General features: G+C 43.1%; 1 protein-coding gene across 2 annotated transcripts in view; it reads right to left on the bottom strand.

Annotated features, from left to right (window-relative positions):
* Nucleotides 1-25,745, bottom strand: part of LOC120066627 (calcium-dependent secretion activator 2-like) — a 248,890-nt gene that overhangs the window by 60,235 nt on the left and 162,910 nt on the right. For both annotated transcript variants that reach the window (XM_039018054.1, XM_039018056.1), the window contains exons 13-17: nucleotides 18,577-18,764; nucleotides 7,924-8,025; nucleotides 4,404-4,467; nucleotides 4,030-4,173; nucleotides 3,754-3,828 (exon numbers count right to left, since the gene is read on the bottom strand). In XM_039018054.1, coding sequence (XP_038873982.1) covers nucleotides 3,754-3,828; nucleotides 4,030-4,173; nucleotides 4,404-4,467; nucleotides 7,924-8,025; nucleotides 18,577-18,764 — 573 coding nt within the window. The remainder of the gene's footprint in view (nucleotides 1-3,753; nucleotides 3,829-4,029; nucleotides 4,174-4,403; nucleotides 4,468-7,923; nucleotides 8,026-18,576; nucleotides 18,765-25,745) is intronic.

The following is a 25,745-nucleotide window of genomic DNA, read 5'->3' as shown; positions in this document are numbered from 1 at the left end:
CCCCACCTATATGGATTACTGACCTCTGCCTACCCTGACCCTGAGCCTGCCTGTCATCCTGTACCTTTGCCCCACCTATCTGGATTATTGACCCCTGCCTGCCCTTGACCTGTCTTTGCCTGCCCCTGTTGGATTAATAAACTGTTGTTAATTCAATGTTGTCTGCATCTGGGTCTTACCTTGAAACGTGATATTACGAACTGGCCATGACTGACCTAGCAGACCCGGGCCAGCTGCGCAACACCATCTCCTCCCAAGGAGCCACCATCGTTAGGCACGAGGAATTGCTTCGTGAGCTTATGGAGGGGGTCCAAACGTTTGCTGAACGCCATGACCGGGCGTTGGACATTTTGCTGGAGCAATTCCGCAGGTTGTCTGGGAGGCAGCCTACCACGGTGGTAACTCCACAGCCCCTCAGTAAATCAGCTGCTAGCAGCGCCGTCTCATCGGTCACTCTACCTTCTCGGGAGCCCCGCTTACCTCACCCGGAACTCTTCAATGGAGAGCCAAGCACCTGTCGGGCGTTTCTAGCTCAGTATGCCCTCGTTTGAGAGCTTCAGCCCTCCTCCTTCACCTTGGATTGCTCCAAGATAGATAGATTTATGTTTTGTTCGAAAATGTGCATATTTAGAGCTGCAAATCGTGGTTATACATTGTGAATACGTAGCAACATTTCCCCAGAATGTCCGGAGATATTTTGGACACTCACCTAATCTGACCAAAGAACTCATCATAAACTTTACATAAAAATACTTGTTGTATGGCAAATGAAAGATACACTGGTTCTTAATGCAACCGCTGTGTTAGATTTTTAAAAATAATTTTACCACAACATACAGCTTGGGTAATTGTGAGACAGCGCTCACCAACACGGCGGAGAATAGACATATCAACATATTACACAGAAATACGAAATAACATCATAAATGTTTTCTTACTTTTGCTGAGCTTCCATCAGAATGTTGTACAAGGAGTCCTATTTCCAGAATAAATCGTTGTTTGGTTTTAGAATGTCCATTTCTTCTGTCGAATTAGCAACCTTGGCTAGCATTGTGGCGCGAACATTCCCATCCTCTCTTGGCGCAAAGAACGGAAAATTCCAAAAGTACCATTAAACGTTGAATAAACTGATAAAACTCGGTTGAAAAAACCTACTTTATGATGTTTTTCTCATATGTATCAAATAAAATCAGAGCCGGAGATATTCGCCGTGTATACCGAACGCTTTTCAGAAGTTAATGTCGAGCTCCCCCGCGCGCCGTCGAAGACAAAGAAAATACCGGACCTGTCACTCCAAAAGCTCTTATTCGGCCTCAGATCAAGCTAGACACCCCATTCAACCTTCCACTGCCTGTTGACATCTAGTGGAAGGCGTATGAAGTGCATACATATCGATAAATAAAAGCCAGTTGAATAGGCAGGCCCTGAAACAGAGCCTCGTTTTCAGATTTTTCACTTCCTGTATGGAAGTTTGCTGCCAAATGAGTTCTGTTTTACTCACAGATATAATTCAAACAGTTTTAGAAACTTCAGAGTGTTTTCTATCCAACAGTAATAATAATATGCATATTGTATGATCTAGAACAGAGTACGAGGCCGTTTAAATTGGGCACGATTTTTTCCAAAGTGAAAACAGCGCCCCCCCTATTGACTTAAGCTGCATCCCTGCACCTTCTTCTCCCACCGCCTCAACGCCACGGAGAAGAACTACGATGTGGGGAATCGGGAGCTTCTCGCGGTGAAGATAGAGTTGGAGAAATGGAGGTACTGGCTGGAAGGGGCGGAATATCCGATCATTGTGTGGACCGACCACAAAAAAACCTGGAGTATCTCCACACCGCCAAGCGCCTTAACTCCAGGCAAGCGAGATGGGCCCTGCTGTTTACCCAGTTCAACTTTTCCCTCTCTTACCGGCTGGGGTCCAAGAACGTCAAGCCAGATGCCCTGTCTGGCCACTATAGCCCCACGGTTACCACCCCGGAGCCCGATACCATCCTTCCCACCTCATTCCTGTTGACGGCACTCAGCTGGGGTATAGGGAAACATGTCCGGGAGGCGCAGAGGTCCCAGCCGAACCCTGGGGGAGGGGGCCCAAATAACCGAATGTTTGTGCCGGAAGCTGTCTGCTCCACAGTCCTGGAGTGGACCCATTCCTCTAGGCTTGCCTGTCACACGGGTTCCCGTCGGACCCTGGCCTTCGTGCGACAACGCTTTTGGTGGCCTGCTATGGTCGCCACGTGCACAGTCTGTGCTCAGAACAAGACTCCTCGGCAAGCTCCGGCTGGTCTTCTACAACCACTGCCTGTCCCTCACCGTCCCTTGTCCCACATATCCCTGGATTTCGTCACGCCCCCCCCCCCCCCCCCCCCCCCCCCCCCCGTCTGAGGGCAACACTGCCATCCTGACTGTGTTCGACCGGTTTTCCAAAGCCGCCCACTTCATTCCTCTCCCCAAACAAACTACCGTCGGCCAAGGAGACGGCCCAGCTCAGGGTGCAGCCATCTTCCAGATCCATGGACTGCCCGTGGACATGGTCTGCCGACCGGGGGCATCAGTTCTCATCCCGGTTCTGGAAGGCGTTCTGCAGTCGGAGCGAGCCAACCAGGACCTCGAGACTACTCTGCGCTGCCTGGTCTCCGCCAACCCCATCACCTGGAGCCAGCAACTTGTGTGGGTGGAATACGCCCACTACACCTTTCTCTGCTCTGCCACTGGCCTATTGCCATTTGAGTGTTCCTTGGGATATCAGCCCCCGCTCTTCCCCGAGCAAGAAGAAGAGGTCGGCATACCTTCTGCCCAGATGTTTGTCCGCCACTGTCGTCGTAGCCCGGATGGCCCTCCTCAAGACCACCTCCAGGTATCGACGACAAGCGGACCACCATCGGACCCCGGCATCATCTCGGGCAGAAGGTATGGCTATCCACCGGGATCTGCCCCTCCGGGAGGAATCCCGCAAACTCTCACACCGGTTTATCGGCCCGTTTCTCATCTCTAAAATTATTAGCCCTCTGCTGTTCGTCTTCTGTTGCCCTGTACCCTTCGTATACACCCAACTTTCATGTGTCCAGAGTTAAACCCATGTCTCACAGCCCTTTGTCTCCTGTTTCCAGGCCCACCCCTCTCGCCCGTCTCATCGACGGCCAACCGGCATACACGGTGAGGCGTCTCCTGAAGGTTCAACCTCTGGGCAGGGGTTTCCAGTTCTTGTTAACTGGGAGGGTTATGGCCCGGAGGAGAGGTGCTGGGTCCCCGCCAGGGACATCCTGGACCCAGGCCCCATCCGGATTTCCAACGCTGACACCACGGTCAACCAGGTATGCGCCCAGGTAAGATGCCAGGTGGGGTACTGTCACACACTGATCTGTTTCACCTGTCTTTGTAATTGCCTCCACCCCCTCCAGGTGTCGCCCATCTTCCACATTATCCCCTGTGTATTTATACCTGTGTTCTCTGTTTGTCTATTGCCAGTTCGCTTTAATTCATCAAGCCTACCAGCGTTTTTCCCTCTGTTCCTGTCTCTTGAGTGTTCCTGTTTTCTAGTTTTTCCGGTGTTGACCATTTCTGCCTGCCCTGACCCTGAGCCTGCCTGCCATCCTGTAACTTTGCCCCAACTATCTGGATTATTGACATCTGCCTGACCTTGACCTGTCGTTGCCTGCCCCTGTTGGATTAATAAAATGTTGTTAATTCGACATTGTCTGCATCTGGGTCTTACCTTGAAACGTGATAGTTAATCTGGCGGAATGGTCCTACCTCTGAATGGTGCTCATCATTCTGCTGCAGGACCTCAATACAAAGTTCTCCCAGTCGCATCATGTCCTCCAACCTCTTTTCCGTGGCAGCTTGAGCATCAGCTGTTACATTAGCACACAAACATGCCAGCACTGTGACACCAGCACACGGATTCACTTAAACACTAATTGGCACCCTGTATACTGTATTAGGAACACTGACAAACACTGCATATACTTTAACAAAACCAAACGAGGAGACATGACAGTGAAATATGACACAGTAACATCACCACACGTGAGCCGGGCTGCACATACCCTCGATCTGAGCGTATTCGGTCAGCTGGGAGTAGTTGACAAGGGCAGCTTTCTCCAAACATTTCTGGACCACCTTCTTCATCTCATCAGGAGGAACCGGTGTGGTGATGTCCTTCATCAAAACCTAGAATTATCCAAACACAGTCATAAGCCTAATGCCAAACACAACAAAACTGACTTCTAGATCCTTAAAAGAGTGACCCAAAACCTGTTTAGAGTGGAAGGCCACAAGGATATCCCAACACATTCTGGTCTACACAACCGTCTGCAGTATGAAAAATACAGATACAATGTAGACTCAAAAGAATAACAACAGACTTAGACAGCAGACATAGCTTTTCAAGCACAACATACCCTTTCTAGTAGGGAGAGTGTCGCTTTAAGGGCCCCATCTGGTCGTCCAAAGGGGAAACAGTACCTGTGGATACAAGCGTGAGTGGACATCGCATCTACACCATTTTCAAGAAAGATACTGTGGGAATGCTTGATGTACGAAAGGACGCCAATGCACTACATTGCACAAAAAAACATTTATTGACTATAGCCTACTGCATTCTTTGATTAGACAATGACCGGCACAAATATGTAGGTCAAACTGCTGGTGATCAAAATCAAATAAAATTGTATTTGTCACATGCTTCTTAAACAACAGGTGTGGACTAACATTGAAATGCTAGTCCTTAACAAAGTAGAGGTCAGAAGTGGGAGGCAAACGCCCATGACCACACATGTATTGCCTGCATAGTAGAGGTCGACCGATTATGATTTTTCAACACCGATACCGATTAATCGGACAATTTTTATTATTTAATTGTAATAATGACAATTACAACAACTGAATGAACACTTATTTTAACTTAATATAATACATCAATAAAATCAATTTAGCCTCAAATAAATAATGAAACATGTTCAATTTGGTTTAAATAATGCAAAAACAAAGTGTTGAAGAAGAAAGTAAAAGTGCAATATGTGCCATGTAAGAAAGCTAACGTTTAAGTTCCTTGCAAAGAACATGAGAACATATGAAAGCTGGTGGTTCCTTTTAACATGAGTCTTCAATATTCCCAGGTAAGAAGTTTTAGGTTGTAGTTATTATAGGAATTATAGGACTATTTCACTCTATACGATTTGTATTTCATATACCTTTGACTATTGGATGTTCTTATAGGCACTTTAGTATTGCCAGTCTAACAGTATAGCTTCCGTCCCTCTCCTCGCTCCTACCTGGGCTCGAACCAGGAACACATCGACAACAGCCACCCTCGAAGCAGTGTTACCCATGCAGAGCAAGGGGAACAACTACTCCAAGTCTCAAAAAGAGTGACGTTTGAAACGCTATTAGCGCGCACCCCGCTAACTAGCTAGCCATTTCACATCGGTTACACCAGCCTAATCTCGGGAGTTGATAGGCTTGAAGTCATAAACAGCGCAATGCTTGAAGCACAGCGACGAGCTGCTGACAAAACGCACAAAAGTGCTGTTTGAATGAATGCTTACGAGCCTGCTGGTGCCTACCATCGCTCAGTCAGACTGCTCTATCAAATCATAGACTTAATTATAACATAATAACACACAGAAATACGAGCCTTAGGTCATTAATATGGTCGATTCCAGAAACTATCATCTCGAAAACAAAACGTTTATTCTTTCAGTGAAATACGGAACCGTTCTGTATTTTATCTAACGGGTGGCATCCATAAGTCTAAATATTCCTGTTAAATTGCACAACCTTCAATGTTATGTCATAATTACGTCAAATTCTGGCAAATTAGTTCGCAACGAGCCAGGCGGCCCAAACTGTTGCATATACCCTGACTCTGCGTGCAATGAACGCAAGAGAAGTGACACAATTTCACCTGGTTAATATTGCCTGCTAACCTGGATTTCTTTTATCTAAATGCAGGTTTAAAAATATATACTTCTGTGTATTGATTTTAAGAAAGGCATTGATGTTTATGGTTAGGTACAGTCGTGCAACGATTGTGCTTTTTTCGCAAATGTGCTTTTGTTAAATCATCCCCCGTTTGGCGAAGTTGGCTGTCTTGGTTAGGAAGAAAAATTCTTCACACAGTTTGCAATGAGCTAGGCGGCCCAAACTGCTGCATATACCCTGACTCTGTTGCAAGAGAAGTGACACCATTTTTCCTAGTTAAAATAAGTTAACCTCTAATTCCTCCCAAACCCGGATCCGGGTCTTTGTTAGGAAGAAAAATTCTTCACACAGTTTGCAATGAGCTAGGCGGCCCAAACTGCTGCATATACCCTGACTCTGTTGCAAGAGAAGTGACACCATTTTTCCTAGTTAAAATAAGTTATTGTTAGCAGGCAATATTAGCTAAATATGCAGGTTTAAAAATATATACTTGTGTATTGATTTTAAGAAAAGCATTGATGTTTATGGTTAGGTACACGTTGGAGCAACGACAGTCCTTTTTCGCGAATGCCACCGCATCGATTATATGCAACGCAGGACACGCTAGATAAACTAGTAATATCATCAACCATGTGTAGTTAACTAGTGATTATGATTGATTGATTGATTGTTTTTTATAAGATAAGTTTAATGCGAGCTAACAACTTACCTTGGCTTCTTATTGCATTCGCGTAACAGGCAGGCTCCTCGTGGAGTGCAATGTAATCAGGTGGTTAGAGCGTTGGACTAGTTAACCGTAAGGTTGCAAGATTGAATCTCCGAGCTGACAAGGTAAAAATCTGTCGTTCTGCCCATGAACAAGGCCGTTAACCCACCATTCCTAGGCCGTCATTGAAAATAAGAATGTGTTCTTAACTGACTTACCTAGTTAAATAAAGGTGTAAAAAAATAAATATATAATTAAAAATATATATTTTAAAACTCGGCCAAATCGGTGTCCAAAAATAGCGATTTCCGATTGTTATGAAAACTTGAAATCGGCCATTCCGATCAATCGGTCGACCTCTACTGCATAGCTCTCGGAACTCTGGTGATCTTGATTTGTCCTGTAATAATGGACTGGAAACCAGCAAATAGATGCTGACCTACAGGGCAATATCTCTCCCAAATAGGTATATCATATTTTAAGTGGATTTGAGGTGGTCCCTGTCAAACATGTCCCTTCGTGCATGGTGAGGAATTACCAAACAACTCTTATAGCCCTTAATCAACTTCGCTGTGGTCCCCCTTAATCCTGAACTATATGCACCCCGTTCCTGTCTGCTGCATATTAGCATAATCCCAACATTGTCTAGGCTATTGTTTACTGCCTAGACAATGCCTATCGTTGAGGAGTGTTGCTATTGACCCCCGATGCTTTCAACTGCCCCCTCCCAACTTCTTGTCCCCATCTACCCTCTTTCCTCCTTGGGACCAGATGGAGGGCCCTTCACAGGCGTTGAACAAACCATCCTTCAAGGTCTGGGTCTGTTTCCATGGCCCTGACAATAAGGCCATATAACGCAATAATGGTGAATAGCAGCTCACAGATAATAACAATAATAATTTGGTGGGTGCTTATAGTTTTCCTATTTCAAGTTAGTATTGATATGGGAATTGGAAATGTTTTTTTTGCATATCTCAACTCTCCTGAGACACCATCGGAGAATGGGGTCATGACTAGGGTCTGCCATTATGAACAGCAACCCTGGACCAATTATGGTTAAGTGTCTTGCTCAAGGGCACATCAACAAATGTTTCACCTTGTCAGCTCTGGGATTTGAACTAGCAACCTTTCAGTTACTGGCCCAAAGCTCTAACTGCTAGGCTTACTGTATATTGGACCAAAAATCCAATATACAGTATTCGTTCTTATTATACTCAGTTACTAGTGCATTACTGACAAATGTTATGACATACCATCGTGTGTAATCACGTCAATCGTAGAGGAAGTAGTACCTAAAATGGATGATCTGGTTGTCCAATAGACTCAGGAGACGGCCTCTTATGTCCTCAAACTGTTCTCTCTCTTCCTCAGTCACTGTGCCCATTCCATCCGGCCTAAAAAAAAAATACACATACAAATGTTTGATGAGCATTTCATTAAAGGGGCAATCTGCAGTTCAGACAACAACAAAATACACCCGACACTTTTTGGGGCAAATGGCTTAGGGATGGGGTTGGAGAAAACGAACCAATCTCAAATTCATAGACTGACCATAAATTTGATCAAAATTATAGTTTTAACCGTGTTTTGAAGCTATACAGGGTTTGTTTACAAACAATAGAATAAAACAAGCTTATATTGTGTGGTTCTGATGGGGTTAGACAGTTGAACTAAGCTCATGAGGCATTTATAAGTAATATTCAAGAATGGCTATATTTCATTCATTTTAAAGTCTGAAAATGGATGTAGCAATTGCAGATTGCCCTTTTAATGTTTGCAATGTACCCATTCCCTTCTTGCCTCTTCATGAATAGGCACTCTGGGGAAAGAGAAGAAAATGCAATCACTACCCAGACTGCTAGCCTTGACTTCCAGGGCTTTTTTCAGATGAACGATAAAGGCGCGCCCTCAAAACGACACTCACTTTCACCGGGAAGAGTGGGGGAGAGGTTGTCTGTGTTGTGCTTATAAAAGCCTATGCAGTGAGCTCCTGACCATGATGTATTAGCCTCTAGCAGGGGAGAATGACACGCATCTGCAACAATATTCCTGACTTGAAGATTAAAATGAAAACTAAGTCGAAACGGAGAAGCTGAACTGTGAATTGCATATGAAGAATTTACTGATTGTTTGTGTTTTTTTTGGTCTGTTTTTACTCCGCCAAGTGACTTTTAGATCAGATAATTCTAGAATAAATTAGTGTAAACCATTCCATCAAAAATGTGCCTGGTTTTAGAGTAAAAAAAATGTATCTCACATTTGAAATGCACAAAGGTAATTAGCTGTAATAAAGGACTTTGTAAAAAAAAAATCTCAAGAAATGGATTGACAATACAGTTGAATTCGGAAGTTTATATACACTTAGTTTGGATTAATTAAAACTCGTTTTTCAACCACTCCATAAATTTATTGTTAACAAACTATAGTTTTGGCAAGTCGGTTAGGATATCTACTTTGTGCATGACAAGTCATTTTTCCAACAATTGTTTACAGACAGATTATTTCCCTGTATCACAATTCCAGTGGGTCAGAAGTTTACATACACTAAATTGACTGTACCTTTAAACAGCTTGAAAAATTCCAGAAAATGATGTCATGGCTTTAGAAGCTTCTTATAGGCTAATTGACATCATTTGAGTCAATTGGAGGTGTACCTGTGGATGTATTTCAAGGCCTACCTTCAAACTCTGTGCCTCTTTGCTTGACATCATCGAAAAATCTAAAGGAATCAGCCAAGGCCTCATAAAAAAAATTGTCTGGTTCATCCTTGGGAGCAATTTTCAAACACCTGAAGGTACCACGTTCATCTGTACAAACAATAGTGCACAAGTATAAACACCATGGGACCAAGCTGCAGTCATACCCTCAGGAAGGAGACGCGTTCTGTCTCCTAGAGATGAACGTACATTGGTGCGAAGTGCACAAATCAATCCCAGAACAACAGCAAAGGACCTTGTGAAGATGCTGGAGGAAACAGGTACAAAAGTATCTTTATTCACAGTAAAACGAGTCCTATATCGACATAACCTGAAAGGCTGCTCAGCAAGGAAAAAGCCACTGCTCCAAAAACGCTATAAAAAAGCCAGACTACGGTTTGCAACTGCACATGGGGACAAAGATTGTACTTTTTGGAGAAATGTCCTCTGGTCTGATGAAACAAAAATAGAACTGTTTGGCCATAATGACCATCGTTATGTTTGTATGAAAAAGGGGGAGGCTTGCAAGCCAAAGAACACCATCCCAACCGTGAAGCACGGGGGTGGCAGCATCATGTTGTGGGGGTGCTTTGCTGCAGGAGGGACTGGTGCTCGTCACAAAATAGATGGCATCATGAGGAGGAAAATGATGTGGATATATTGGAGCAACATCTCAAGACATCAGTCAGGAAGTTAAAGCTTGGTCTCAAATGGGTATTCCAAATGGACAATGACTCCATGCATACTTCCAAAGTTGTGGCAAAATGGCATAAGGAGAACAAATTCAAGGTATTGGAGTGGCCATCACAAAGCCCTGACCTCAATCCCATAGAACATTTTTGGGCAGAACTGAAAAAGCGTTTGCGAGCAAGGAGGCCTACAAATCTGACTCAGTAACACCAGCTATATCAGGAGGAATGGGCCAAAATTCACCCAACTTATTGTGGGAAGCTTGTGAAAGGCTACCCAAAACGTTTGACCCAAGTTAAGCAATTTAAAGGCAATGCTGCCAAATACTAATCGAGTGTATGTGAACTTCTGACCCACTGGGAATGTGATGAAAGAAAAAGAAGCTGAAATAAATAATTCTCTCTACTATTATTCTGACATTTCACATTCTTAAAATAAAGTGGTGATCCTAACTGACCTAAGACAGGGCATTTTTACTGGGATTAAATGTCAGGAATTGTGAAAAACAATTTAAATGTATTTGGCTAAGGTGTATGTAAACTTCTGACTTCAACTGTAGAAGCTTGTAGTCTCTATCTCCCTATTAACTCCTTATTTGAATACATTGCTTACAAATAATCCTGCTCCATGACCACTAGCCTTGTGTACCGTCCCCCTAAAGTTAATTAATCATTCCTGTCTGAACAACTCACCATTGCTGTCCCACTCTCCCCCCGCTTACTGTTGCTTGGCGATATGAATATTCACGTGGACTTATCTAACTCAAAACTTGCCTCCGATTTCATTGCTGATCTAAACAGTTTCAATATTACCCAACATGTCAATTTTCCCACTCACACTAACGGACAATAACTTGATCTTATCTGCTCTGTTGGCCTCAACCTACGTCATATTTCTCCATAAAGTCCTGCTCAACAGACTGGAGGGCCTGGATGTTGAGGGCACAGCAGTCTCCTGGCTACAATCATACCTCACCAACCAGAACCACTACATATCCCTCAATGGCCATACCTCTGACTCCACTGCTCACACAGGGTGTCCCTCAGTGCTCTGTGCTGGGCCCTTTACTCTTCATCATCTACATCCTCCCCCTTGGTCAGATCCTCCACCACTTCAACCTTGACTTCCACTGCTACGCCGACGATACCCAGATCACCACCAAATCCCTCATCAGACCCACCTCAGTCAACCTCACCATTGATGACGCAATTGTCTCTCCCTCATCGCACGCACCTTGGCGTCATCCTGGACCCTCTCCTTCGACCCGCACATCCGACAGTCTGTCAAAACCTAATTATTCCATCCAACGCAATATTGCCAAAGTCAGGTCCTCCCTCTCCTGTCCGCCTGCTGAAAACCTCATCCACGCATGTATCTTCTCCGGTCTCGACTACTGCAACTGACTACTCTCCGGCATAAGGAGAAATGGTTCAGAACTCTGCAGCCCAACTCCTTAGCCACACTAAGTCCTGGCAAAAAAATCACCCCATCTGCTGTGAACTCCACTGGCTCCCTGTCTCCCACCGCATTATGACAAGACCTACAAAGCTCTTCACCACCTTGTCCCCCCTTACCTCTCTGACCTTCATCTACCAAACCATACGCTCACTCCGTTCCACCACAGCAGGCCACCTTGCCTTTCTCAGGTCCAAGCTCCAGAGCTTTGGCAACAGAGCCTTCTCCAGGTTTGCTCCAAAGCTTTGCAACTCCCTCTCTCCAGCAATCCGTGACTCTGAGTCCATCTTTCAGTCCCTCCTAAAGCATCTCACTCTCTCTCACACACACACACACACACACACACACACACACACACACACACACACACACACACACACACACACACACACACACACACACACACACACACACACACACACACACACACACACACACACACACACACACACACACACACACACACACACACACACACACACAATGACACATCACACTTTCCCCTTCATTAGCCCTACCCCCTTCTCTTTGTTTCATGTTTCTATCACTTCATGATGGAAATGCCTGGCGTTGTTTTTTGTTTAGTTTCCACAATTGTAAAGTGACCCTGGGTCAATGAAAAGCGCTATTTAAGTCCCATGTATTATTATTATTATGAACATAAGGCCTTCACTTCAACTCCGCTTAATTACCAAAAGGCACTAGTCTACAATGAGAAGCAGCCCTCTCTTCACAACCACACTTGTAAGGACAACTTGTAAACCCTGTTGTTCCCTAAATCTGTCAATTCATTAACCCCCCCTGCTGCCACCCCCTTTAACAAGCACCAGCTAATCGCAAAGGAACACAAAAAGGATAGCGCTAGGAGGGGTGGGTGAGTGTGCTCACTCATGTGATGGCAAGGACATTTTCTTTCATGGCGAGGTAAAAAGAAGGCAGTGGATTTCTTGTTCAGTTCCTCCCTCACACTCCAGCCCAAATGTCCAGCTGAAGATAAGGGTCATGTTTTGCAGCTTCCCCATCTTCAGCCTTTGGCCATACACTAAGCCTCACACACTCGACCTTAGTCCCAGCCCAAGCCCATGGATCCTGAGAGCTGACCAGTTGCTGAAAATGAATTATACAAATATAGTCACATTAACACAAGCAAAACACCAGATTGCAAGGTTGGTCAATACTGACAGTTTTGTAGTATGGAGTCAGATAAGAAATAGACTATCACTTCAGTTGTTCAGTCCTCTGATACATAACATCTCTATGTTGACATCCTTGTCACATTCAAAGTGTACCAGCATTCTAAGCCAGCGTTGTTACCCAAAAATGGTTGGCAACAGGCCAAATTGAAAATACCCGGATAGGCCATTCAAATATAAAGTACAACCCCTGTGCTTGTAACTGGCTTTCCCATAATAGCTTTTCTCTGACTGCTATCAAATCCAATCAAACGTCCCTTCATGCTTGGCCGCACACGTCAGAGTTGGATGCAGTGCAACAGCTTGTCGAGGGCAGAGGCATTGTTGCTGCTAAATGAAGCGAGCGTGTTTGAGTGGAGGCTAAACGCTGACCCCCACTCACAAAGGGTTAACAGGCTCCAGGATGGGGCTGTAGGTTACTGTCAGGGTGTTTACAGTGGATATGGCTCATCTGTAAGTGTTGACTGTCATGTTCGAACACGCTCCAAACCTCAGGATCTCTGGGTTAATCACATCCGACGGAGTGGGCGTCATCTGACGGTGAGGCAGCGGCCATGCGTGGCAGGGCACCGTGTGTGTGTGTGTGTGTCTCCTCCCTTTAGCAGCATGGGGAACAGGGATGGGTGACAGTTAGGAGACACAGGGGATGGGTGGCATGGGGGAGTCGGGGTTGCAGAAGTAAAAGCTCCTGTCACATTCCGAGCTCATGAGAGCCGGACATCTCTGAGAAACGTGGGATAGGAAGTGACAGGTAAGAGGGAGGTGAGCAGAAGATGATGTGTCCACTGTCACTTTCCACACGGCTCATAACAGCTCACAGTGCTGCCCTTTGGCCCTCCTTGCCATGGACTCCTTTAACCTTGCTCTGCTCCCAAACACACCTGTCTCCATGAAGATGGACGCCAAACCTGCACGAACCCATGGCGGTGGCAAAGCTCAACGAGTCAATCAAAACCAGTGATCCACAAAAGTTGTTGCAAAGTTAGCATGTGTCTGCTTTTCAAGGACAACTTTTTTTCCAGAAATCACAAGCCACATTCACAACCATTGTACAAAGAGTGTGACTGTGAAAGACTTACATTATCTGGCAGAAATTGAATTTTGTTCAACAGCCTCTAACTAAATAACTGAGAAGCCGAAAATGACAGCTCTGATAAGGAAATAGTACCCTCAAATCAACCAGTTCTTTGACAACTATTGGTCTCCAAGTGCAAAGGCTAATCCCAAAATGCAGGGGTACGCACCCACACATCACAAAAAAGGGCATGGGTTTTGTACACAGTAGATCTGACAGATTTCATATAATTTATATATTTTTAAATAAAGTATACATTCGCCAAGGTCCATCCCCTTCATTTAGAAACAGGCCCAGCAGTTTTGACAAGACAATTTACAGATTGCTTAAAGCTGTTGCATAAAACTACCTCCATTCTCTCTGTCTGTGGCCTCATGCTACTCAATGCCTCCACTCCATTCCGCAACCCCTCAGGCAACATCGAGAGTACTGAATAGGCATCAATTATTCAAATTAGGGCTCCAACTGACAAAAAGCCAGTTCCAGCAATCTCTCACGTTTATACGTGGTGATTACCCAGAGAGGCTAATCATTACTGTTCTAATTTGCTAAATTACTGAGCAAAGAGAGAAAGCACATATATTAGCATTTATCACAGGGGAAGTCAAGCAGGGGTTATTTGAGGTAAGTGGGGAAACTATTAGCCGTAAGAGAACAGTAAGTAGGAAACAGAGTGGAGCTGTTAAGCCGACAAGTGGCCAAGGTATACTGCTCATATCGGACTAAATACAATAAACGAATAACTTGCGTGTTAGTGTTAAACGTCCTGAAAATATGATTATAACTATTTGTTGGATGTGAAACATTTTTGGGATGTAAAAACCTTAGATATTTAGTTCAATCTAAATGATAAAACTCAACCATATATGGTTGAAGAAATTGTGTGTAGAAATGAATCATGATCAACAACAACAAAGAGAGAAAACAAGTAGGGAGGAATGGGAACAATTATCATTACCTATTAAAAGCTGATGCAGAACCTATAATTATGTTCTAATCATATTATGCTCTGATGCAGAGTTAAAAGTTAAGTAGTCATTTGTGAAAGTCTCTGTACACGTTCTCCCTCCTCAAATAATTGAGAAAAGAGGCCCAACATAGCCACTGCAAAGAAGGAGCCAAACCGGGTGGTTACTATTATGGCACTGTCAAGTCCCTTTGCAAGACTCGTCTTCACATTACACAAAAGCCCCCAGTTTTTCTTTGAAATATTCTTTTAGCCAGGACACAAATAAAATCCTTGATTTCTGAAAGGAGAAATCCTGAAATGTGAAATAATAGGTATACACGCTTTTCTATATGTGTATGACAGCCTATGCATGAAAAAAAATCTATTTGTTGCATGCGCCGAATATACAACAGGTGTAGACTTTACTGTGAAATGCTTACTTACCAGCCCTTTCCCAACAATGCAAAGTTAAAAAGTAAGAACATTTTCAAATAAAAATAGATAACAATAATGAGATCATATACAAGGACAACCGGTACTGAGTCAAAGTTCACACACACTTAGGTTGGGGTCATTAAAACTTTTTTTACAACCACTCCACAAATTTCTTGTTAACAAACTATAGTTTTGGTAAGTCGGTCAAGACATCTACTTTGTGCATGACACAAGTCATTTTTCCAAGAATTGTTTACAGACAGATTATTTCACGTAACTCACTGTATCACAATTCCAGTGGGTCAGAAGTCTACATACACTTAGTTGACAGTGCCTTTAAACAGCTTGGAAAATTCCAGAAAATTCCGTCTTGGCTTTAGAAGCTTCTGATAGGCTAATTGACATAATTTGAGTCAATTGGAGGTGTACCTGTGGATGTATTTCAAGGTCTACCTTCAAACTCAGTGCCTCTTTGCTTGACATCATGGGAAAATCTAAAGAAATCAACCAAGACCTCATAAAAAACATTGAGACCTCCACAAGTCTGGTTCATCCTTGGGAGCAATTTCCAAACGCCTGAAGGTACCACGTTCATCTGTACAAACAATAGTACGCAAGTATAAACACCATGGGACCACACAGCCGTCATACCGCTGAGGAAGGAGACGTGTTCTGTCTACTTGAGATGAACGTACTTTGGTGCGAAAAGTGCAAATCATTCCCAGAACAACAGCAAAGGACCTTGTGAAGATGCTGGAGAAAACAGGTACAAAAGTATCTATATCCACAATAAAAATAGTTCTATATCGACATAACCTGATAGGGCGCTCAGCAAGGAAGAAGCCACTGCTCCAAAACCGCCATTAAAAAGACAGACTACGGTTTGCAACTGCACATGGGGACAAAGATCATACTTTTTGTAGAAATACGACCATCCTTATGTTTGGAGGAAAAAGGGGGAGGCTTGCCGAAGAACACCATCCCAAACGTGAAGCACGGGGGGTGGCAGCATCATGTTGTGGGGGTTCTTTAATGCAGGAGGGACTGATGCACTTCACAAAATAGATGGCATCATGAGGCAGGAAAATTATGTGGATATATTGAAGCAACATCTCAAGACATCAGTCAGGAAGTTAAAGCTTGGTCGCAAATGGGTCTTCCCAATGGACATTGACCCCAAGCATATTTCCAAAGTTGTGTCAAAATGGCTTAAGGACAACAAAGTCAAGGTATTGGAGTGGCCATCACAAAGCCCTGACCTCAATCCTTTAGAACATTTGTGGGCAGAACTGAAAAAGCATGTGCGAGCAAGGAGGCCTACAAACCTGACTCAGTTACACCAGCTCTGTCAGGAGGAATGGGCCAAAATTCAACAAACTTATTGTGGGAAGCTTATGGAAGAATACCCGAAACGTTTGACCCAAGTTAAAAAATGTAAAAGGCAATGCTACCAAATACTAATTGAGTATATGTAAACTTCTGACGCACTTGGAATGTGATGAAAGAAATAAAAGCTGAAATAAATCATTCTCTCTGCTATTATTCTGACTTTTCACATTCTTAAGATAAAGTGGTGATCCTAACTGACCTAAGACAGGGAATTTTTACTAGGATTAAATGTCAGGAATTGTGAAAAACTGAGTTTAAATGTATTTGGCTAAGGTGTATGCAAACTTCCGACTTCAACTGTACGTGTGAAATTCCTTTGTTCGTCATTTATCTCGGTCGGAACCAAGCCTTCTCGGAAAGTTGTTGGCCTTCCGGCTGTATGACTCTGATTGTCCGAAAGGGGTCTCCCCTTTCCCGTCTTCTGTGGTTGTTCACTCTGGAAGATAACCAGCCATGCCGACGATTCCCATTGGTGACGAGCGTAGTAGGATAGTCTCACTTAGATTCGCTTTTCTCAATATCTGACTTAAGACAGCTAACCAGCTATACCAGTGATTGTCTGAGGTGAGCTTCTCGCCTCTTCCTCCTTGTGTTGGTATTTAGGATTCGGACCAGGATGGACATGAGCTACAGCTACATTAAAATATGTAGCTCTCGCCTCACGTTTCCTGGTCTAATGTTAATTTCGTTACAAAGGCTTTTTATGTACTCTGGCCAAAAGGGGTGTTCCGTCATGCTGACAAGCTCTCTGACCTCACTCGGGGCGTGGCTATTTATTGTGCCAAGGATATGTTTAGAAGTTATCTCTTATGACTCCTAAAATCACATTCCTCTCTTAACAGAAATACTCTCCTCATTTTTCATATTATATGTACAACATATTGGATGGAAACTTGACAGATAAAGGGGGTATTCTTTCCAAGTTACAGTATTTGGTCCATAGTTTTTTAATAACATCACAAAATGAAAAACAATATGACATTAATTGTCTACATCTCCCCACTGACCATTTCCCACATTCCCCATGTTAGAATCATTGTTCCATTATCCACTTTTGGACGTTAGAATTTTGGGCGGCAAAAGTGTCTGTGGCAAAGGCATTCCTTTAGTTGATACCAAAGGGTAAAGAGAGAGTTCTCTGCAGCTTAATTTACGACCGAGTGTGAATGGTCGACCATCCAGCAGCTCTCCTTCCCCTCTGTGGGAGAGAGAGAGGCCTGATTACTGTTACCCTCCCACCAGTCTGATCTGACCCATTCTGATCCACACAGGACAGTCATGACAGTCACCCACCTGACCAAGGCCCTTTTCCCCCGATTGCTCAGTTTGGCCATGCGGCCAGCTCTATGGAGAGTCTTGGTGGTTCCAAACTTCTTCCATTTAAGAACGATGGAGGCCACTGTGTTCTTGGGGACCTTCAATGCTGCAGATTTTTTTTTTGTACCCTTCCCCAGATCTGTGCCTCGACACAATCCTGTCTCGGAGCTCTACGGATAATTCCTTCGACCTCATGGCTTGGTTTTTGCTCTGACATACACTGTCATCTGTGGGACCTTATATAGACAGGCATGTGCCTATCCAAATCATGGTGGACTCCAATCAAGTTGTAGGAACATCTCAAGGATAAGCAATGGAAACAGGATGCACCTGAGCACAATTTCAAGTCTCATAGCAAAGGGTCTGAATACTTATGTAAATAAGGTATTTCTGTATATAAAAAAAATATATATAATAATGTTTTCGCTTTGTCATTATGGGGTATAGTGTGTAGATTGATCCATTTTAGAAAAAGGCTGTAACGTAACAAAATTAGGAAAAAGGAAATGGGTCTGAATACTTTCCAAATGCACTGTCTGTGTGGAGGGACAATGAATGGAAGTGTATGAACAACATTGAGTCTTTTTACTAGTTATTGATATTTTCTTCTTGAATGGAACCGTCTGAGCTCCGGACACAACATTTCAGTTAATCAAACAGTAAAAGCAAAAACCCGTAGTTGATGTAGTACAACACAGTATACAACACTTTTGTAACTTGTTTGTGGAGCTTGTCAATGTATGTACCTATTGCCATGAATGTGGGAGGCGCAGAAAGCATAGCTGTAATGCAGGAGGGTGGGGTCGACCAAGATGTTGTCCCCAGAGTACTCCATCAGGTCCCGGAGGTAGCTGAGGTGGCGGTGGCAGCCCCTCACACCGTATCGGGCGCAGTACTCATCCAGCACAAACACCTGACCTGGACTGAACCATCCCTGTGGACACAAACAGAAGACAGGCTAGAGAGGACAGCTTTGAGTTATTGGGGAGCCTGCCACTGATTGTCTCTGACTGGAATCTGTTGAAAACTATTGATAGATAATTACGGCTTCTTTTTTGGGGGGGCGGAGATTGTAATTCCGAACTACTTACACATTTTAATTTACTTGTAAAAGGATGGGAGCAGATAAGTAGGGGGAAGAATAAAGGGATTCGACAAGTGTAGGGCTGATGTGGGTATCGAACCATGATCCTCACCGCAGCGGGGGATGTACAGTGCATTCAGGAGGTATTCAGACCCCTTGAGTTTTTTCACATTTTGTTACATTACAGCCTTATTCTAAAATGGATTAAATAGTTTTTTTCCTCATCAATCTACGCACAATAACCCATAATGACAAAGCAAAAATTGGTTTTTAGAAATGTTTGCTAATTTATACAAAATTGAAAATGGAAATATGACATTTACATAAGTATTCAGACCCTTTACTCAGTACTTTGTTGAAGTACCTTCGGAAGAGATTACAGCCTTAAGTCTTTTTGGGTATGACGCTACAAGCTTGGCACACCTGTATTTGGGGAGATTCTCCTATTCTTCTCCGCAGATCCTCTAAAGCTCTGTCAGGTTGGATGGGGAGCGTTGCTGCACAGCTATTTTCAGGTCTCTCCAGAGATGTTAGATCGGGTTGAAGTCCAGGCTCTGGCTGGGCCACTCAAGGACATCCAGAGACTTGTTCCAAAGCCATTCCAGCGTTGTCTTGGCTGTGTGCTTTGGGACGTTGTCCTGTTGGAAGGGGAAACATTCGCCCCAGTCTGAGGTCATGAGCGCTCTGGAGCAGGGTTTCATCAAAAATCTCTCTGTAATTTGCTCCATTCATCTTTGCCTCGATCCTGACTAGTCTCCCAGTCCCTGCTGCTGAAAAACATCCCCACAGCATGATGCTGCCACCACCAAGCTTCATCGTAGGGAGGGTGCCAGGTTTCCTCCAGACGTGACGCTTGGCATTCAGGCCAAAGATTTCAATATTGGTTTCATCAGACCAGAGAATCTTGTTTCTCATGGTCTGAGAGTCTTTAGATGCCTTTTGGCAAACTCCAAGTGGGCTATGATGTACCTTTTACTGAGGAGTAGCTCCCACTCAGTTATGCCGAGCAGCCAGCTCTAGGAAGAGTCTTGGTAGTTCCAAACATCTTCCATTTAAGAATGATGGAGGCCACTGCGTTATTGGGGACCCTCAATGATGCATACATTTTTTGGTACCCTTCCCCAGATCTGTGGCTCGACACAATCCTGTCTCGGAGCTCTACGGACAATTCCTTCGACATCATGGCTTGGTTTTTGCTCTGACATGCACGGTCAACTGTGGAACATTATATAGCCAGATGTGTGCCATTTCAAATCATGTCCAATCAATTGAATTTACCACAGGTGGACTCCAATGAAGTTATAGAAACATCTCAAGGATGATCAATGGAAATAGGATGTAGCTGAGCTCAATTTCAAGTCTCATAGCAAAGGGTTAGAATACTTATGTAAATAAGGTATTTCTGTTTATTTTATTTTAAATGCAAACATTTCTAAAAAACTGTTTTCCCTTTGTCATTAAAGGGTATTGTGTATAGATTGCTGAGGATTTTTTTTATATTTTTTATCCATTTTGGAATAAGGCTGTAATGTATCAAAATGTGGGAAAAGTCAAGTGGTCTGAATACTTTCCATAGAAGAGAGCATTACTGCTCGACCAGACTATGGGCCATAGTTATGCCTTTTATGCCAACATTCTATTGATTGGAAACTAGATGATTTTTATTTAATTGAACAACTTGATTATGTTAAAAACTAAAGTACACATTGATTTTCAAAACTAGAGTACACATTTTCAAACAAAAAATAAAGGCAATCTATGAGTTTAAAGCAGGAGCTATGACAGAAGCTCAATTATCACTGTAAAGTACAGCATACAGATAAGATATAACCCTCTGCAATAAGCTGTTAAAGGAAAGATTCACCCATTTTGAATGTTATATTGTTTTGTGCATCTCAGAGATGTTCTATTGATTCCCTGGGTCATTTCATGTTTTCATGTGTATCAGAACTATTGCTGTTCAAGCAGGCAGAAATTTGGCCGGTATGACATAGCATTGCGATAAAGCAGCTCTCACTACACTGGAAGTTAATAGGAAAACTACTTTTCGATTGCGAAATTGTCTATCATACATGTCAGATTTCAATACTGATCATATTTTTGCGATATTCCTACCTTGAGAAACGTGTAATTTAGCAGAGCGTCCACCACATTTATCCTATTTGTCTGCCTCTTCAGTCCAGGGTGCATTGCATGGTGCCGTTGCATGGCCATTACAAATGTCAGACCTCACTCTGTGAGGCACATCGATCTGCAGGTTGAACATGGTGAGATTCTAGACTAAATTGATAGCTGTATTATCGCCTAAACAAACTGCACTAACTAGCTACTTCACATGCTGATATTGACTTTGGTATTATTGTGTCTCCCTACTGTACGTTTGCTAGCTAGCTACCTAGCTAGCCAGCCAGCCAACCCATAGAGAGCATTGCAGTGGGTTTTGTAATTGACTTCAGCAGCAACAGATTTTCACATGTTGCTACCAACCTTACCAATGACAAAATGAAACATTTGTTCACCAAAAATTGTGTTCTCACATATGAGTGTTATTTAACACTGTAAATTATAAGAATGAGTGGTTTTCAGTGGATTTATAATTTAAAGAGAAACTCCCAGACTATTTCCAACAAATAAACAAAGGAGCGTAAGGTTAACAACAAACAATTAATTCATTGGCAAAAAATGTCACGCGTGAAATAGGAAGTTTGGAGCGATCTGAAATCCTGGAACATTCATTAGTTCATTCATACTGCGCATAATAACAAAATTAGGCATGAATCTTACAAACCTAATTAAGACTCCTCTCGGAAGAAATATTAACAAATTAGCACCTCCGCTGAGCAGTCGCCCACGACAACGCCAATAGATCCCTGGCATAGCAACCGAGACTCTTTGGGTGGCTATGGTTGACTTGGGAGCAACCCAGACATGCGCAATACTGTGCCCCCTGTCTGAGTTTGGCTAGTTTCTATTTCCACATTAATGATGCTCTTGATATACTTTTACATGGAAGGCTGAATAAATATAAAATACTTTTTTCATATTTTGTGTCAGAAACAAAATGCCGATGGATACAAATGATAATACGCTGCCCACACCGCTTGCGTCAAATTGCAAAATAAATGTACACATACATGTTATTCAATCATTGCACCCACACTGCTCTCGTGCGCCAACGAGCGTCTGCGCAGCCAGCGCTAAAATAGAACTTGGTTCTATTTGGGATGCTTGACACGCTGCAAGTCCCGCCTCTCCCATCTCCTCATTGGTTTTTAGGAGCATATACTCACGTGCCATCTCCTCATTGGTTTTGAGGAGCATATACCCACGTGGGTGATTGAAAGATGAACTGAGGTCCACACTCCAGTCCAGTTGGTAGTGGTAATGCACCTTAAAGTTGGTTGCCAACTGCTATATAATGTCCAAAAAAGAAGAAGAAGCATGAAGGAGGAGAGAGTACTAGAAACAAACTTGGTTTACCCTTTTATCTGTGGATTAATTGTCGGAGTAGAAGAGTTTGTGCATTTCAGGTAAAATAACAACCCAATGTTTATATCCCAGGACAAGTTAGCTAGAAACAGCAAGCTAGTTAAATAACCATAAATGTTTAATGCTTTTCGACATGTCTCCAAATTAATATAGTTGGTTCAGAGTTCGTTTTGATATTTCATCCTGCGTGTCCTGATCGCGTCTGGTGTGGGTAGACAAAATCCACGCGGACACACGCGGTCTGGTCAGCATGTAAGCAGCTCCAATTCTCGGTCTTCCTCAAACTGAAAATAAAAGCAACCTTGAGCCATCCTAATAGGGACTGGGATACAATAGGATTCCTTCATGTCTTAATGTACTGGCAGCCTCTTTGTACAGTCAATCAAAACAGGCTCCACTAAGACAGTTGGATATGACCTGACTAGGAGGCATTCACCACACATTTCCTTTTAGGCATTCTTTCTCTCATTTCCTTTTCTATCGCTCTGTCACTCCTACCTCTCCAATTCTCCCTCCCCCTTTAGTTATTCATTCTCTCTTTCTCCCTCTCTCCATCTGAATCGTTCCCTCTCTCTCTCTTTCTCCCTCTCTCCATCTGAATCGTTCCCTCTCTCTCTTTCTCCCTCTCTCCATCTGAATCGTTCTCGCTCTCTCTTTCTATCTGAATCGTTCTCTCTTTCTCTGTTGGATCTATTAATATCACACTACAAAAGAATACAGCCGAGCGCCCTGCAGCCTGGCAGCATGTGACAAGATGTTCCACTGTGACAAACAGATGGCCCACTCAAGTCTTGGCGCTGACCGCTCAATTAGCCATTAACGAGCTGACTGCCTCGTTAGCTCTCTCTAACGAACATGGTTCCTGTGTGCTGAGTGACAGGGGATCTGCTTGGCCTGGTCTTGGTCAACTCTGTGTCATGGCTCTTGTAAATGTGACCCCTTGCAAAATGGAACCAGCTGGAATTAAAGTTGTCATGTCACTTTTTGAAAAACCTAACCTGCTGAACATAGGCTGTTTTGTGCACATTGTTTTGTGTGGAAGAGTATTGTTGTCCATCAACAATTTCCTTTTTTATTTATTTCACCTTTATTTAACCAGGTAAGCTAGTTGAGAAGAAGTTTTCATTTACAACTGCGACCTGGCCAAGATAAAGCAAAGCAGTGCAACACAAACAACACAGAGTTACACATGGAATAAACAAGCATACAGTCAATAACACAATAGAAAAAAAGAAAGTCTATATACAGTGTGTGCAAATGACGTGAGGAGGTAGGCAATAAATAGGCCATAGTAGTGAAATAATTACAATTTAGCAGATTAACACTGGAGTGATAAATGAGCAGATGATGATGTGCAGGTAGAGATACTGGTGTGCAAAAGAGCAGAAAAGTAAATAAAAACAATATGGGGATGAGGTAGGTAGATTGGGTGGGCTATTTACAGATGGACTATGTACAGTTGCAGAGACCGGTTAGCTGCTCAGATAGCTGATGTTTAAAGTTAGTGAGGGAAACAGCTTCAGCGATGTTTGCAATTCGTTCCAGTCACTAACATGCAGAGAACTGGAAGGAAAGGCGGCCAAAGGAGGTGTTGGCTTTGGGGATGACCAGTGAGATATACCTGCTGGAGCGAGTGCTACGGGTGGGTGTTGTTATCGTGACCAGTGAGCTGAGATAAGGCGGAGCTTTACCTAGCATAGACTTATAGATGACCTGGAGCCAGTGAGTCTGGAGACGAATATGTAGCAAGGGCCAGCCGACTAGAGCATACAGGTCGTAGTGGTGGGTGGTATAAGGGGCTTTGGTATCAAAACGGATGGCACTGTGATAGACTGCATCCGGTTTGCTGAGTAGAGTATTGGAAGCTATTTTGTAGATGACATCGCCGAAGTCGAGGATCGGTAGGATAGTCAGTTTTACGAGGGTAAGATTGGCGGCGTGAGTGAAGGAGGCTTTGTTGCGAAATAGAAAGCCGATTCTAGATTTGATTTTGGATTGGAGATGCTTAATATGAGTCTGGAAGGAGAGTTTACAGTCTAGCCAGACACCTAGGTATTTGTAGTTGTCCACATATTCTAGGTCAGAACCGTCCAGGGTAGTGATGCTAGTTTCAGACATTCTCAAATATCAAAATAGCCTTTTATAGAAGATTAAAACAACTACTAAAGACAGTAGGAACACAGAAAACCCATGCTCCTCCTTGCGTAAACATCTTTACTCAACGGGATAGAAAGAAGCTAAGCAAATCCTTGCTCGATTCATTTTTTGTGGGTGCGGGTGTGGGCAGCGAACGGTTGAAAAGCATGCATTTGGTTTTACTAGCGTTTAAGAGCAGTTGGAGGCCACGGAAGGAGTGTTGTATGGCATTGAAGCTCATTTGGAGGTTAGTTAACCTTTTATGGCTGCCATCCCGCTACCGGGATGATATGACAACAGCGAGTGAAAGTGCAGGGCGAAATCTCATAATTAAAATTCCTCAAACATACATGTGTCCTATATCATTTTAAAGGTAATCTTGTTGTTAATCCCACCAAAGTGTCCGATTTCAAATATGCTTTTCAGCGAAAGCACTACAAACGATTATGTTAGGTCACCACAAAACCACAATAAGCACAGCCATTTTTCCAGCAAAAGATAGCTTTCACAAAAACCAGAAATAGAGAAAATTAATCACTAACCTTTGATTATCTTCATCAGATGACACTCATAGGACTTCATGTTACACAATACATGCATGTTTTGTTTGATTAAGTTCATATTTATATCAAAAAATCAGAGTTTACATTGGCGCGTTAGATTCACTAGTTGCAAAAACATCAAGTGATTTTGCATAGCCACATCGTTTCAACAGAAATACTCATCATAAATGTAGATGATATACACATGGAATTATAGATATACCTCTCCTTAATGCAACCGCTGTGTCAGATTTCAAAAAAACTTTACGGAAAAATAAACCATGCAATAATCTGAGACGGAGCTCAGAACAATAGCCAAATTAGTCGCCATGTTGGACTCAACAGAAACCAGAAAATACATGATAAATGTTTCCTTACCTTTGATGAACTTCATCAGAATGCAGTCCTAGGAATCCCAGGTCCACAATAAATGCTTGATTTGTTCGATAATGTCCGTTATTTATGTCCAATTAGCTACTTTGGAATTGTTTACCAAACGCCTTAACCAAAGTCACAAAGCGCGACCACTATAACGTGACGAAATGTCCAAAAATTCCGTTACAGTCAGTAGAAACATGTCAAACGATGTACTGAATCAATCTTTAGAATGTTGTTAACATATATCTTGAATAACGTTCCAACCGGAGAATTACATTGACTTCAG

The sequence above is a fragment of the Salvelinus namaycush genome, chromosome 21 (genome assembly GCF_016432855.1).
Source record: "Salvelinus namaycush isolate Seneca chromosome 21, SaNama_1.0, whole genome shotgun sequence".
NCBI classification, from domain to species: Eukaryota; Metazoa; Chordata; class Actinopteri; order Salmoniformes; family Salmonidae; genus Salvelinus; species Salvelinus namaycush.
This window is presented reverse-complemented; position numbering and strand designations above follow the sequence as displayed.